Source organism: Panthera uncia, chromosome A2, assembly GCF_023721935.1.
Source record: "Panthera uncia isolate 11264 chromosome A2, Puncia_PCG_1.0, whole genome shotgun sequence".
NCBI classification, from domain to species: Eukaryota; Metazoa; Chordata; class Mammalia; order Carnivora; family Felidae; genus Panthera; species Panthera uncia.
The window spans coordinates 49084488-49098176 of NC_064816.1; the positions used below are offsets into that span (position 1 = coordinate 49084488).

Below are 13689 nucleotides of genomic sequence, written 5' to 3' on the forward strand. Positions count from 1 at the left end.
CCAGTTGTATTCATTAATTAACTAAAAAGTGCTATTTTGTCCGTGTCCTGGGGCTAATTTATTATAAGAATTAATTAACAAATGAGAATTTTGGCCTAAATACAGCTGAAATGTTTACTGAAATTGGATCAAAGATGAGCATTTGTGTCAAGGTTTTAAAATCATTTTTCATATTAAGATGTCTAGAGAAAATGTTTACAATCCATAAGTTAAATATTTTTGTTTTGCATGATGGGAATTTTTTAAGTTCCTTTGTCTAATAACACACCACTGGCTATTTGGTCCAGAGATGTTCCTCCTCTTCGGCTTCTAGGGCAACAATGTATTCATCATTTCAAAGATTTCATTTTACTCAGGGACCTGCTGTATGAGTAAATGGAGGCTTGTTTTGGCTTAGGCAAAACAATGTATATCACTGTTCCTTTGAGTTGATCATTATCTTCCATCACTGTCACTTTTTACTTATTTATTTAAAAAAGTTTTTTAGTGTTTATTTTTGAGGGAGAGAGAGAGAGAGAGAGAGCGAGCGAGCAGGGGAGGGACAGAGAGAGGGAGACACAGAATCTGAAGCAGGCTCCAGGCTCCGAGCTGTCAGCACAGAGCCCGACCCAGAACTCCAGCCCACCAACAGTGAGATTATGACGTGAGCTGAGGTCGAACACTTAACAGACTGAAGCCACCTAGGCACCCTGTCAACTTTTTAAATTATTTAATTTTATTGCTATTGATATATAGCTTATGGTGAGTAGTTTGGTGATAAAATGTGTACTGGTATATATTTGCATTGACAGTGATTTGAACTTACTTTCCACCACAGGGACCTTTAGATATGATTTGTGGTTAAAATAGGAATCATTCATACACATCCCAAATGCTTTTATTCTGCGACACCATTATTACTGAATTCTTTTTTTGACTGGAGAGTGCTCCCCAGTTGAGTATTCTAAGTTTGTCATCACTAAGACTCTCCTGGTACTCTAAGAAACTGCTTGCTAAAAAAATTAAGAACACCTTGGTCACTACCTCACATATGAGCTATTGCTTGTATGATGTAATCATTTCTTATCTCTAATGCACAAGTTTATGAAATATCACACTTTACCTACTTTTGGGGTGTTTCTTCTGTGTTTTATCCACTTTTCTTCACTGGCATATAGCATATTTAGAAATGCTGTGTTAACAGCTGTGGATCATGTGTATACTTGTAGTTAGCTTTGCTATAAGGAGAGATTTGCATTCCTAAGAATACGAGAAATTTTATCAACAAACTCAGGTCAAAAAAAAATTGCTTATAATGTTTTTTCTTTAGAAAAAGTTATTAAGACTTTTTATAGCCATAAGTATATAATTGCAAAACCTAAACATTACTCAGCAAATCTGTCAACTGATGAATTATATTAAGCTGTTTATCCATCTTAACTTTTGCCAAAAAATGATACCGTTCTCTATCACAACCACCTACCATTATAGGCAGACCCTCTTACCCATTTTTATGATAAACGAGGGATAGCTTCACTCAGCAGATGTGATATGTAAAACTATTTCTGGGATTTGCTGTAAAATAATTCTATGGAAGGGGTTACAGATAAAGTAAGGTTAGCCATCAGTTGATTGTTTAAAACTGGGTAAGGTTTATGAATTCATTACAGAGTTTGCTTTGCTTTTGCATTTGTTTGGAATTTTTCATAATAAGATCTTTTTCAAAGATGTTAAAAATACGGGCGCCTGAGTGGTTCAGTCAGTTAAGCATCTGACTCTTGATCTCAGCTCAGGTCATGACCTCACGATTTGTGAGTTTGAGGTTCCGGTGTTCCAGCGCAGAGCCTGCTTGGGATTCTCTCTCCCTCTGTCTCTGCCCCTCCCGTGCTCATGCTCTCTTGGCTCCCTCTCAAAATAAATAAACTTTTCTTTTTTTTAAAGAACCATTTAAAAAGATGCAAAAAATAACATCAGGATAAGTAAGTCTGAACAAAATTTTGAAGAACAGATTAATAGGTATTAACAAAGGAGGTCTTGTTCCATTCAGGCAAAGGAGTTTGAACTAACCCAATAGGTAATAGGGAACCATTATAGATTTCTAATAGTGGAATGATAATGATCAAAGTTATGCTCTAGAAGGGTTAAAGTAAGGAAAGAACGAAGAGTAAATTGGAGGGCTGAGAGCCCAGAGGTAGTGAGATCAGTTCATTGCTATAATGCAGCCTTAAAATTGTAAAGAGGTGATTAATGTTGGTGAATGGATGGGTAAAATATAGTGTATGAAACATTTCAAAGGAGAAGGAATAGCTCTGCATTTAGGCTCTCAGGTGCTAATGCCAGTGCAGCAAAAAGGAGAGAGGGTTGTTTTTTTGTTTTTTGTTTTGTTTTGTTTTTGTTTTTCAGTTTTTCCCCTCATTTGTCTAGGGCTTAAAGGACCATTTGGGTGTCTTGAATTTGGAGGCATGGTAAAAATGTAGTCAGTATTTTGGCTCTTTTAGTAAATCAGTATCAACAAGCCTCTTAAGTTTTAAAGTTTTTTCTCTTTCCAAATGGAATTTAAAATGAAGGACATCCCATTTTATACTATTAGATAAAGCTGCCAGAACAGAGTTTTTTGGCATTTGTGTGTGTGTGTGTGTGTGTGTGTGTTTATTTAAGTAATCTCTACACCCAACCTGGGACTTGAAATCACGACCCTGAGATCAAGAGTCACATGCTCCTACCACAGAGCTAGCCAAGCACCCCTAGAATAGTTTTGATAAGTTGTTTGAAACCAGAGAGCTCAAGTCTTCCAAATTACTTGAATTTTTTCCATCAGAACCCTGCAAATGCCATGCCAGCCAGGTTATAGGTGGCTAGCATAATTTATTTCATTATTGGAAAAAGAAATTGAGATCTTGGTGCAAGTTAAAAGTTATCTCATGGGACAACCATAAGAAAATACTTTGGTTCTGAAATAATACTTTATCTATACTTTATCTTGAAGTTTCCCGCCCAAGTTTAGTGAAAAAGCAACTGAGAGCTCTTACTTAGTATATAAGAATTTCACAGGACAATAACACTCCAATCAGCAGTCTTAAAAGTGCATCAGAATTGTTGAGAATTGCAGTTAACTTTCAGTTTAGAGTTTTCTTCTAGACTATAGAGCCTTCTCTAATGTAGAGTCTTTGAAAGAGAAAACTGACTTTATGAGCAGAGTTAGAATTGAAATTATTTAAAACCTTATGAGAAAATTGACCAGCCTTCACACTATGTGGGACTGTGTAAAATGGTTTTGACTTTGGATGGTGGTTTGACATCTCTGATACATGCTTCATGACATTTTAGTAGTTCCACATCTAGGAAAGTATCCTAAGAAAATGTGTATGTTAAAGAAAGGCATATGTACGTGACTGTTCAATTGTTTATATTATGGAAAATTAGCAACACTCTAAGCGTGCACCTGCACAGGATTGACTTAAATTATAGTAGATCCATAGGCTAGAATACTGTGCCAGCTTTTAAGAGGAAGAAGTAGATATGTACATAATGTATATAGAAAGATGTCTAAAACCTGCTAAATGAACAAAGCAGATTACAGAACAGTAGAGTTATCGCTTTTATTTTTGGAGTATCTTTGGGAAGTGGAATTATGTGAGAATTTCACTTCTACTTTTTATGCTTCTGTAATGTTTGCGTATTTTTACAAGCATTTGTTATCTTTGTAATATGTTAAGAATTAAGATACAGCTGTTGGTTAGGGAGGGGACTCTAGTTTGCATATCAGAATTGTTAAGCTTTAAATTCCTTTATTGCTATATACTTAGCCACCTGGTCTGCCTATTAATCACAAAACATGTATGGTCAGGTTCTGTTTGTCTGTTTTGAGGGTGCTTGCTGCCTATTGTCCTTCATTGTTAATAGAATTTTCCATGAGACTAGTCAGTGATAAGTCTTGTCTAAACAATTCAAGAGATTTATAAAAGTCTTTATAAGAGATTCCTCTGTGTCACTGGTAAACTGCGGAGTGGTTTGGGGTTGCTTTCTTTGAGGGGAAGGTGTTGTTTTCTCTTCAGAATGACTCATTAATTGTAGAGGCACACTTCAGGATTTTTTTCCCCCTTCATGGTTGTGAAAATGCAATACTTGGCACATAGGCAAGCCTAAAGAGTTTGCAAATTGCCTACCCTCTCCTACTTTGGATAAGAGAAACATCTTAAAATAGCACTTAACATAGTTTTTATAGATAGTAGTTGCTCACTTCATGTTTGTTGAATGAATGAATGAAGAAAAAACTGGCAAATCTAGATACTATAAATCCCAAAAGAGCCAGGAAATTTAATCTGGACTTGTGTGGGTAGCATAGCACCAATAATAATTGATGCTTAAGTTTTAAAAATTTGTTTTAATTCAGATGTTGCTATCTAAAGTAAACAGTAATTACTTTAGGGGTGCCTGGGTGGCTCAGTCAGTTAAGCATCTGACTCTTGATTTCAGCTCAGGTCACAATCTCACGGTTCGTGAGTTGGGTTCGTTGAGTTCGTTGAGGTGGAGTTGGAGCCCCGAGTCAGGCCCTGCACTGGCAATGAAGAGATTCTCTCTCTCCCTCCCTCCCTCCCCCTCCGCCCCTTTCTCTCTCTCTCTCTCTCTCTCTCTCTCTCTCTCTCTCAAATAAACTTTGAAAAAAATATACAATTACTTTAATAAATAGATGCAATGCTTTAAAATCTTAATTTTGTTTCTTTTGAGTGCCACAACTTTGTGTATCTGGCTTCTTACAAGTTAATTTTATTATTATTTTGAGAGAGAGAGACTGCATGCTCAAGTGAGCAGGGGAGGGGTAGAGAAGGAGAGAGAGAATCCCAAGCAGACTCCATGCTGTCTCACAAACTGTGAGATCATGACCTAAGCCAACATGAAGAGTCGGACACTCAAAACAACTGAGCCACCCAGGGCCGCCCCCCCCCTCCAAAGTTAATATTTTTGTAGCTCTGTTTCTTCACCTGTAAAATAATAAATTAGATTCTAAACTTTAAATTCCTAGATTTTTTATGAACTGTAGGAATTTTGCCCAAATACTGAAAGTATAACAGATATTAATGCTTCATAAATGTGTACAACCCACTTCGTCTGGAGTAAGGAAATATGGTTCCCATTTCAGGGCTTGAAAATGAAAAGGGTTTGTACAGAGGAGGCAAACGTAGAGGAGTGAGATGTTCTTTTCTTGTGGTACATGGCTCTAAAGCATGCTCTGAGGCTTCCAACACAGTAGGACAGAACCTTCAGAAAGTCTTGACAATCTCTCTTTAAAGGGCTCTTGAAAGTTCTTTGAGGGTGTCATCTTTATTTAATACTTAGAAGCCTAAAGTGTTCTTGGTTCTTCTTAAGGATAGAGACTGTGCATCTTTGGTTAGTTTTGCAGTAAATATCAGTTTATCATTGTTAAATGAGGTGTAAATAAAATACTTCTTTTTTTTTTTCAGTGTTAACCTAAAATAATTTAAGATCGTAGTATTTAGTTTCATTATTTATGGTGTATTCTTATCCTAACACTACTCCCCCTTCCTCCAAGAACAACTAAGTATATCTTATCCTCTGTAATACTGCCATTAATGAAATTTTTCATGGGGAAAGAAATTCTTCCTGTGTGCTAAAATAGGATTTTTAAAAAACTCGGTTTTAATTACCTCCTGTTCAAGTAAACTTAGAGCTTTTATAGACATCTGTTTATTATGCCATGCCTAATAGCCCCTAAAGGGAGTATGAATTTAGGCAGAGGAGCCAAGGGATAAACAAATGCTGCAGGAGAAGAGGTGAGAGAAAAAGAAACTTTATCTTGACTCTAAATTACTTAAAGTTTCTTTAAAAACACTTTTTTTTTTTTTTGATGTTTGGTTTTTTTTGAGAGAGAGAGACAGACAGACAGACAGACAGTGCAAGCAGGCATGGGGCAAAGAGAGAGGGAGACACAGCATCTGAAGCAGGTACCAGGCTCTGAGCTGTCAGCATAGAGCCCGATGCAGGGCTCAAACTCCTGAACCTTGAGATCATGACCTGAGCCAAAGGTCAGCCGCTTAACTGACTGAGCCATCCAGGCGCCCATAAATTTCTTTAGTCTTCATTGTTTACCCCCAGTTTTTTTCTTTTCTTCTTTATCTTCAGACCTGAACTTCTTCTAGATTCTTAGCCTGCATTAAGTTGCTTCAAATCCTAATTTATAGTTTATACCATCCCAGTTATATGAACTTTTTGCCACATCTCTTAGCACTTTGTCTTAGAGTTCATCTCTTATTTTCCAATAATTCTTCTGTGTTTATCACTTATCTCTGCTACATTGTTTGTTTTTTTTTTCTCATTTACTGGCGTATCCTTTTCTCAGGTTACTTTAGCAAAATTAAAATACACAACACACCCTTTGGAAAATAGTGAAAATAATTGTTAGCCACATTCAGGTTATAGTAGCAGCTCCTCTTCACATCTATTTAAAGGCTGTAGAGAGCCATTTAAACTCTTTATTTGCTACAAATGCTAGTCTATATGTACCTGTGAGTGAGCAGGACAAGTATTATTCTTTCTTTTGTACAGATGAGAAAACTGAGACTTTGAGACCCTACATGCATGAATTGCCTAAGCCAATGCCAGGATTCATAGATACCTGGAGCAGAAAAAAACCCAATGAGATTTTACTTTGAGGAATTTAAAGATTGTGTATAAAAAGTGACTTTTCTGAGATCACCAAATTATTTAAGTTGTAGGCTAGAACTCAGATTTCCTACATCTTAATATAATACTTTTTCATAACATTTTCTTTTCTCAAGGTCACAAGCTTATATGTTACAGTACAATGGCAGTGTTGTACTTTGATACTTGTTTGGGTTGAAGATGGAAGATAAAACATATAAGTGGCAACTGCCACATTAGTTCTCAGACAAGTTGGTCCTGTAGATAAAATGCATTTGTGTATTAATTGCACTTTGAAGTACTCTCTGATTTAAACATTGAGGGTAATAGTCATATTAAAAACCTTCCAATATTCTTTTCCCATCACTCCTTTTTTACTATTTTGTAAAGTTCTAAAGAGGAAACTGAAGTGTAGAAATACTTAGGAATAAATTCAACTTAAGTGTGTAAGAAAATTTTGAGTAATCAGTAGGTTCAGAAATTAAATCTTAAGTAATGGCAGTTTTGTTTTAATTAATGGCTATTTTGAAAATATTTTCATTAATTAATGGCCTTATTTAAAATTTTTCTGAAAAAATGTTTTTCTCTTAACTGAGTTAAGTATATTCACTTCTTGGACTGCTGTAGCTCTTTTATTGCTTTAGAGTTAGTCTCGACAGACTAGTACACTGGGCTAAATATATTGATTTCAGGAGACATCTTAGATGCTTGTGTTTTAGTGAATCCCAGTTTAAGAGATTGCTTTCAAAAGGAAGAAATTTGGTTGATTGTAGCTTATGGCTAGTTGGAATTCAGAGAACTGAGAGCTTTTATATGCAGGGTCCTTTATGTAGTAAATGAGGGGCAGAAATCCTAATAATTTTATGAAAGTATTCTATGTACAACTTAATGCTAAAACTCTGGAAAGAAACCAGACCTAGGAGGTAAGGAATCTAGGGAGGATTTTTAAATTTAGGATGTTTATAATTTTAATTCCAAAATAGGAAGTTGTGGCTAATAGGATAAAAATAATCATTAACCCTCTTAAAAGATCTGAAGTAATATTGTTGCCCTTGAGAAAAGTAAGCATTGCAGATTGTGATATCATTCAACCTGTTTACGCCAGCCTAAACAAGAAGAGATGTTCTCCTTTTCTGTAATACATACCTATCTTTAACATATTGGGTCTCACATAATTTGAAAAATAACTGTAAGATATACTTTTCTGGCCCTGAATTAGTGAGTGTGCATACTTGTCCTTACTTTGAAATCTCATAATTGGGCCCTAGATTCCAGAGTGATTTTCATACATAGGGAAGCCACTACTACTTTTCAAAACGTTTTCTGATGAGAGTAAGGAAAATCTCAACCGTTTTGTTAACACCTTGCCTTTAAAACCTTGTTGTTAATATGCTTGGACAATTATATTCATTAAAATAGAAATGCTTTCAGTGATGTATTTAAATTTTAGTTACGGATGATTGAGATTGGAAAACCAAAGCAATTAAAAGAAAAGGGACGTTTTGGGAAGATGGCTTGTTTGTATATATTTAATATGTATTCACTTATATGTTTTGTCAGAGACCAAAATTGAGGAAGAGATGTGGCTTCTGGGGGTTTGTGAAGAGAGTTGATCAGAGATTGCTCCTTGGCTGAGTTGCTGTCTGCATAGGCTGTTAACAATTGTTTCTCTGGCAGCAGATCTTGTTCATCAGGATTGCATCATTTCTGGGAGAATGGCCAAGGTCCACAGCCTCAGTACAAAGACTGTCTGAAGCATATGAGGCCTGTTCTCTTTCTAAAGCGGCACTCCTCTTCCTGCCAGTCCTCTTCACAGGATTACTGAAGCAGACTTGTTCTGAATTTCTTTCATTGGATTGGCTGTTTATTGGACTCTTGTCTCCCAGCTGCTTCCGGCTCACCTGGCTGATGCAATTTCTTTTTCTGAAATCTCTGTTGGAATTGTTCTGAAAACACTTTTTGTGTGTCTGTTCTGAGAGTGACCAGATAGATCACACGGGTCTTGTGCTTTCAGCAAGTCATATAGAGAAGAGACTGTCAGAATGACACAGAGACTATTGACCATTTCTGAACCCAGTTAAAAAGATGGGTAATTATAAAACATTTCTGGCATCTTCTAATTAACAGTATTTTCTCCAGAAACTGTGTATGTATGTAAATGGTGACTTCTCAAAAAAGTACTTAGTACTGGGAGAGTGGTTGGTTCTGCTTCTGAATCCAAGAACTTACTACTGTTCCTGTGGATTCTGGTGACTTGTTCTGGAAATAGTCAAATTGATGTGAAATTGAAATTCTGGTGCATTCATTTTCCCCTTACTGTATATTCATATATTTAGTTCCCTTTTTCCTCCTGTCGTTTCTTATCCTCTTTCTTTGTTTTTGCTAAAGGAGTCCACTTCTTTATTTTTTCTTTCTTTTACTATTACCTTCATACCTTTTATGTGTGCTCTTTTAAAATTGTTTTTAAAGAATAGTTAATTTTCCAATTTTTTATAAATAAAATATTGATATAAAAGTATATCCTGTCTTGCTTGGTAACTGGAATCCCACAAACAGCTCTTTTCACGTACATAGTTACATTAACATTTTAGGTATATATTAACACATACATAGAGAGATTAACATTATTTTGGCTAATGTTAAATTTGACTTTGCTGCCTAAAATTACCCATTGTCCTTTACTTGTTGGAGGGTAGAAAGTTATTTAAGGCCCTATTTTTCCCCATGTTTTCATTATGAAGTTTACCACACATAGAATTGACTCCCTTTTGTCAGTCTTTTTTTATAGCAGGAAAGAGGATAGGTGGGATGGAGAGGATGGGCGTAATATGAACTTTAATAGGTGATAGTAGAGAGTAAATTTGACATTTGATTAAAGAAAGCCCCTGGATTTTGGGAGGGGGTCAGTACAGAAGAAGCATCTCCTAGGAAAGAGAAAAAAGAATCTCTTGGGAAATGGGAGAGAATTCTCATTTGAAGAAAAGAGGATTACTGAATGACATCATATTTTCCACTTCTTAAGTCTTTAATAAAGATAATTTCCTTTTCCATTATTTAGGTTCTGGCTTTACAGGGAAATAGGATATATCGGTTAAAGGACAAAAATATAGTAGTAAATGAAACAAAGGATGGTTAACAAGCCAGTGTGTAGAAATGAAACACAAAATTACCGTTAAAATATTCTATATAATTCTGTTCTTTGTGTCTATCAATGTTACTTCTTTCTGTACTAATCTGTGTCCCAACTTTTTCTAGGTCTTCAGAGTTACTGGCAGATAATTTTGGGGGACTTCATATTCGGAGGTCTATAAAAAGGTGACTGAGTCAAATAAATCCTTTAAATTTGTTTTAATTTTTATATTGTAATGAATGCTACAATTATATGTTGATCATTGTGATTATAATTCATTCAGCAAACATTCTCAGAACACTTTCTGTGTGCCAGGCACCTTTGAGAACATTGAAAGTACAACAGAGGATAAAACACAAAAATCTTGTCCTCATAGAGTTTATAGGAAGAGACAGAAAAATTAACAGGTAAAAGATATCTTGAAATTGTTCTACCTAGAGACAGATTTAACTTTTCACTCTAAGACACCTCTCCAAATCGTGTGATAGGTTAATGACTGTTATACTGCTAAGCTTTGTAAACTATACTGAGAGTCTGTTGTCTTGGCTTATAAAACTAGAGTAATTAAAATAAGAAAATATTGCATATAGATGATCTGTTAAAATGACTTTAGTTAATATTTTAAGAGCTACATTTCACAGAGTATTATTTAGGGAAGGAACGACTGTCAGGGTTGTATGAGCAATTTGGTTTTGTTAACATGTTTTGAATTAGGAAGGCTGGTATTGTTAAAGCATTATTTAGAACACGATGGACATGCTATATAATGGTTGTCTTTATCAGGATGGGTCATGTAAAAGTAGACAAGAGGAAGATGGAGGAATTCATGAAAGAGAAGTTCATAGTTAACTAGTTGATATTTCTTAAATTTATCAAGTATACAAATTAACTAGGTTGAGATTTCAATAAGGAATATGTTAATTATTTACTCATTCATTAAGGAAATATTATCAAGTAATTTTCCCATTGTTTCCTTTTAGCATATCTTTTAAAAATGACTTGCAAAGATAACTGTCAGCGTAAGTTTTATAAGTTGTCTTTCTTCTAGCAGCCTACTTTTTTTTTATGAGCATATAATAGTAATGGCTATGACAAAGGCTTTTTAATGGTATTGAATAACTTTTTCTGTCCTTTACTGAAATTGTAACACATGATTGAGATTCCTATATTGGTTAGGGGAGGCATGATCATTATAAGATTCTGCTCTGATTATCAAGCCATGCAGCTTCTGGGCTTTTTGGTTTTGTTTGTTTGTGTTTTTCTCTTTGGTTCAAGTTATAGAGTGACACTGAAATTAGGGGAAGAGTTGTGACCAACAATCCCCAATATTTAACTATATTTTGAGCTTATTAAGTTATAAATATTCTCTCTTTTGTTATTTGTAGATTTTATTTCAATTTCCCAGAGGCTTGGAGGATGTACTGCCTAAATCTGTTTTGATATACTGTTAGGGAAAGGAAACATTTATGTGTACGACAGGCCTAAGGAGTTAGGTTAGTCACTTCTCTTTTATAAACTGAAAAGAAACAACAGGAAAATTTGCCTTTTTCATTTCAGTCCCAAGTCTAGCAATATGTCCCCTTCACTTGTATAGGAACCGGTGTCTGGCCTTCCCTCAGATTTGGAGAGTCCTAGATCTTGATGAGATCCAGCTCTTTAAAAATGTAGGTGCCAGGGAGGACTGCTTAGCATATAGCTGTTTATAGTATTCTAAAATAACAACACAAAAGATTAATATTATCTTAATGTGTTCTTAAAAATCTTGGCCTGATTCACTGCTCACAATTTGTTTTCTTATCCATATTAATTTGCTTCATATATCAAAAAAGATTCAGGTATCTCAGATGGTCTACCATTTAAATTTTGCCATTATTCCCTGGATTGAGTTAGTATCATATACTTTTCATTGCATTAAATTTTCTTTAATATAAATGTTTGATTTTTCTTCCTATTTGTCTTACCATGAATCAGTAGATCAGTCATGAGATATTTTTGTAGTCTCTTTGCAAAAGTCTTTATTAACCTGGGCCTTTAACATTCACACTGACTTTCTTCCCTCCCACATAAAACGCTTCTTGTCTTATTCTTTTAATGGTTTAATATAAAACCACTAATGTGAAATCAGAGTACACTTTTTACCCCCTTTGTACCATACCTCCAAATTTCTTAATGTGCTTTTTTTTTTTTTTTTTAAAGATTTTATTTTTCAAGTAATCTCTACACCCAGCATGGGGCTCAGAACCAACTGAGCTAGCCAGCCAGGAGCACCTCAGTCTTAATGTACTTTTGATGTTTTACAGTTTAGTAGTTTGTGAGTCTTTTGTGTTCCCAAATTCCACTGGTTATGGTCAGCAACTCAAGGTATCCTGTCTCCTTTTCCATAGAAAATTTTCTCATCTTTATCATGAAACTATACTCTTTATGGTGTATGTTTTTGTTTTTTTCATTTTATTTTTTTTAATTTATTTATTTTGAGAGAGAGAGAGAGTGAGCAAGCAGGGGAAGCACAGAGAGAGAGAGGGAGAGTATCCCAAGAGGCTCTGGTAGCGCAGAGCCCGACGTAGGGCTTGAAGTCATGAGTGGTGAGATCATGACTTGAGCCAAAGCCAAGAGTCAGATGTTTAATCGACTGAACCACCCAGGCGTCCATTTTTATTTAAACCTAGTAGTGAAAGCCTAACAAATACAGTTAAGGTAGTTGCATCTTCTCCCAAAATTACAGTTAAAATAAAATGGTTTCAAAGAAGAAAAAGAAGGGCACGTGAGTGGCTCAGGTAAGTGTCCAGTTCTTGGTTTCTGCTCAGGTCATGATCTCATGGTTTATGAGTTTGAGCCCTGCAGCGGACTTCATGCTGACAGTGCAGAGCCTGCTTGAGATTCTCTCCTCTCTCCCTCTCTCTCTGCCCCTCGCCCACTCACTGTCTGTGTCTGTCTCTGTCTCTCTCTCTCTCTCTCTCTCTCTCTCTCTCAAATAAACTTTAAAAAAAAAAAAGGAAAAGAATGTAATGTGACACAAGAAAGCAATAAGAACAGCTGTATCCAATCAAATAAAAACAGATCTCTTTTATCATCACACTTACTCTGGAATAAATAACATTGTTGGCTGCTGGTAAAACTGCGTTTATTTGTGGCCCGGGGTGGGGGAAAAACTTTAATTTTAAATATTAAAAATATTTAATTTTTCTTTCTTTCTTTTTTTTAAGTAATCTCTACACCCAGTATGGGACTTGAACTCATGACCCTGAGATCAAGAGTAGCATGCTATACCAGCTGAGCCGGCCAAGCACCCCTAAATGAAGATCTTTAATTGTTAAAGAATTTAGTTAAACTTTGATATTTCTATTTACCTACATTAGAACTTAATATGTAATAGGTGTTAGGCTGCCAGAAAATTTTGTTGGATGAGCAGTTGTAGAATGGTGGAAATGTACTTATACTAGTAAGCAAGGCAGACCATTACTTTCCCTTTTGCTAAAAAGCAAAGAAAAATAATAATAAAGATATGAAAAGTTAGCATAACTTTGGCTACCTCATTTTGTAGAACATTAATGTAGTACACAATAAAATAGGACAATGTATAGACCCTTTGCTGTACTTGTTTTATTTATATTTGCCCCTTAAAAGACTTACTTTAAAAATGGAAAAATATTCTGTAGCATTTAGAATACATTTAAAGAACTATCAGGTTACTAGATATTTTCCTTTTCTCTGGCAGGATTCCTCATGTCCATAACATGTTGGTTAAGGCTGTGCAGCTCACCCCCACTCTCAGAGTGGCCAGTCTCCATTAATTGGACCCCGTGATTTCCTCTCTCTTGCTGTATTGGACGTCATGAGCATTGCAATCCCTCTGGGAGTCACCACACCAGATACATCCTACTCAGATATGGCTGCTGGATCAGAGTAAGTGCTACTTTCTA

General features: G+C 35.5%; 1 protein-coding gene across 18 annotated transcripts in view; it reads left to right on the forward strand.

Moving 5' to 3' along the window:
• SETD5 (SET domain containing 5) overlaps positions 1-13689 on the forward strand; it is an 80085-nt gene that overhangs the window by 21628 nt on the left and 44768 nt on the right. For 10 of the 18 annotated variants that reach the window (XM_049640908.1, XM_049640923.1, XM_049640910.1 and 7 more), the window contains exons 2-4: positions 9895-10176; positions 10750-10788; positions 12973-13672. Coding sequence is in view for 3 of the 18 variants with exons in the window: in XM_049640920.1 (XP_049496877.1) it covers positions 13602-13672 (71 nt within the window). In the remaining 15 variants the exon portion in view is untranslated. The other 8 variants (XM_049640912.1, XM_049640915.1, XM_049640917.1 and 5 more) reach the window with 8 other exon arrangements.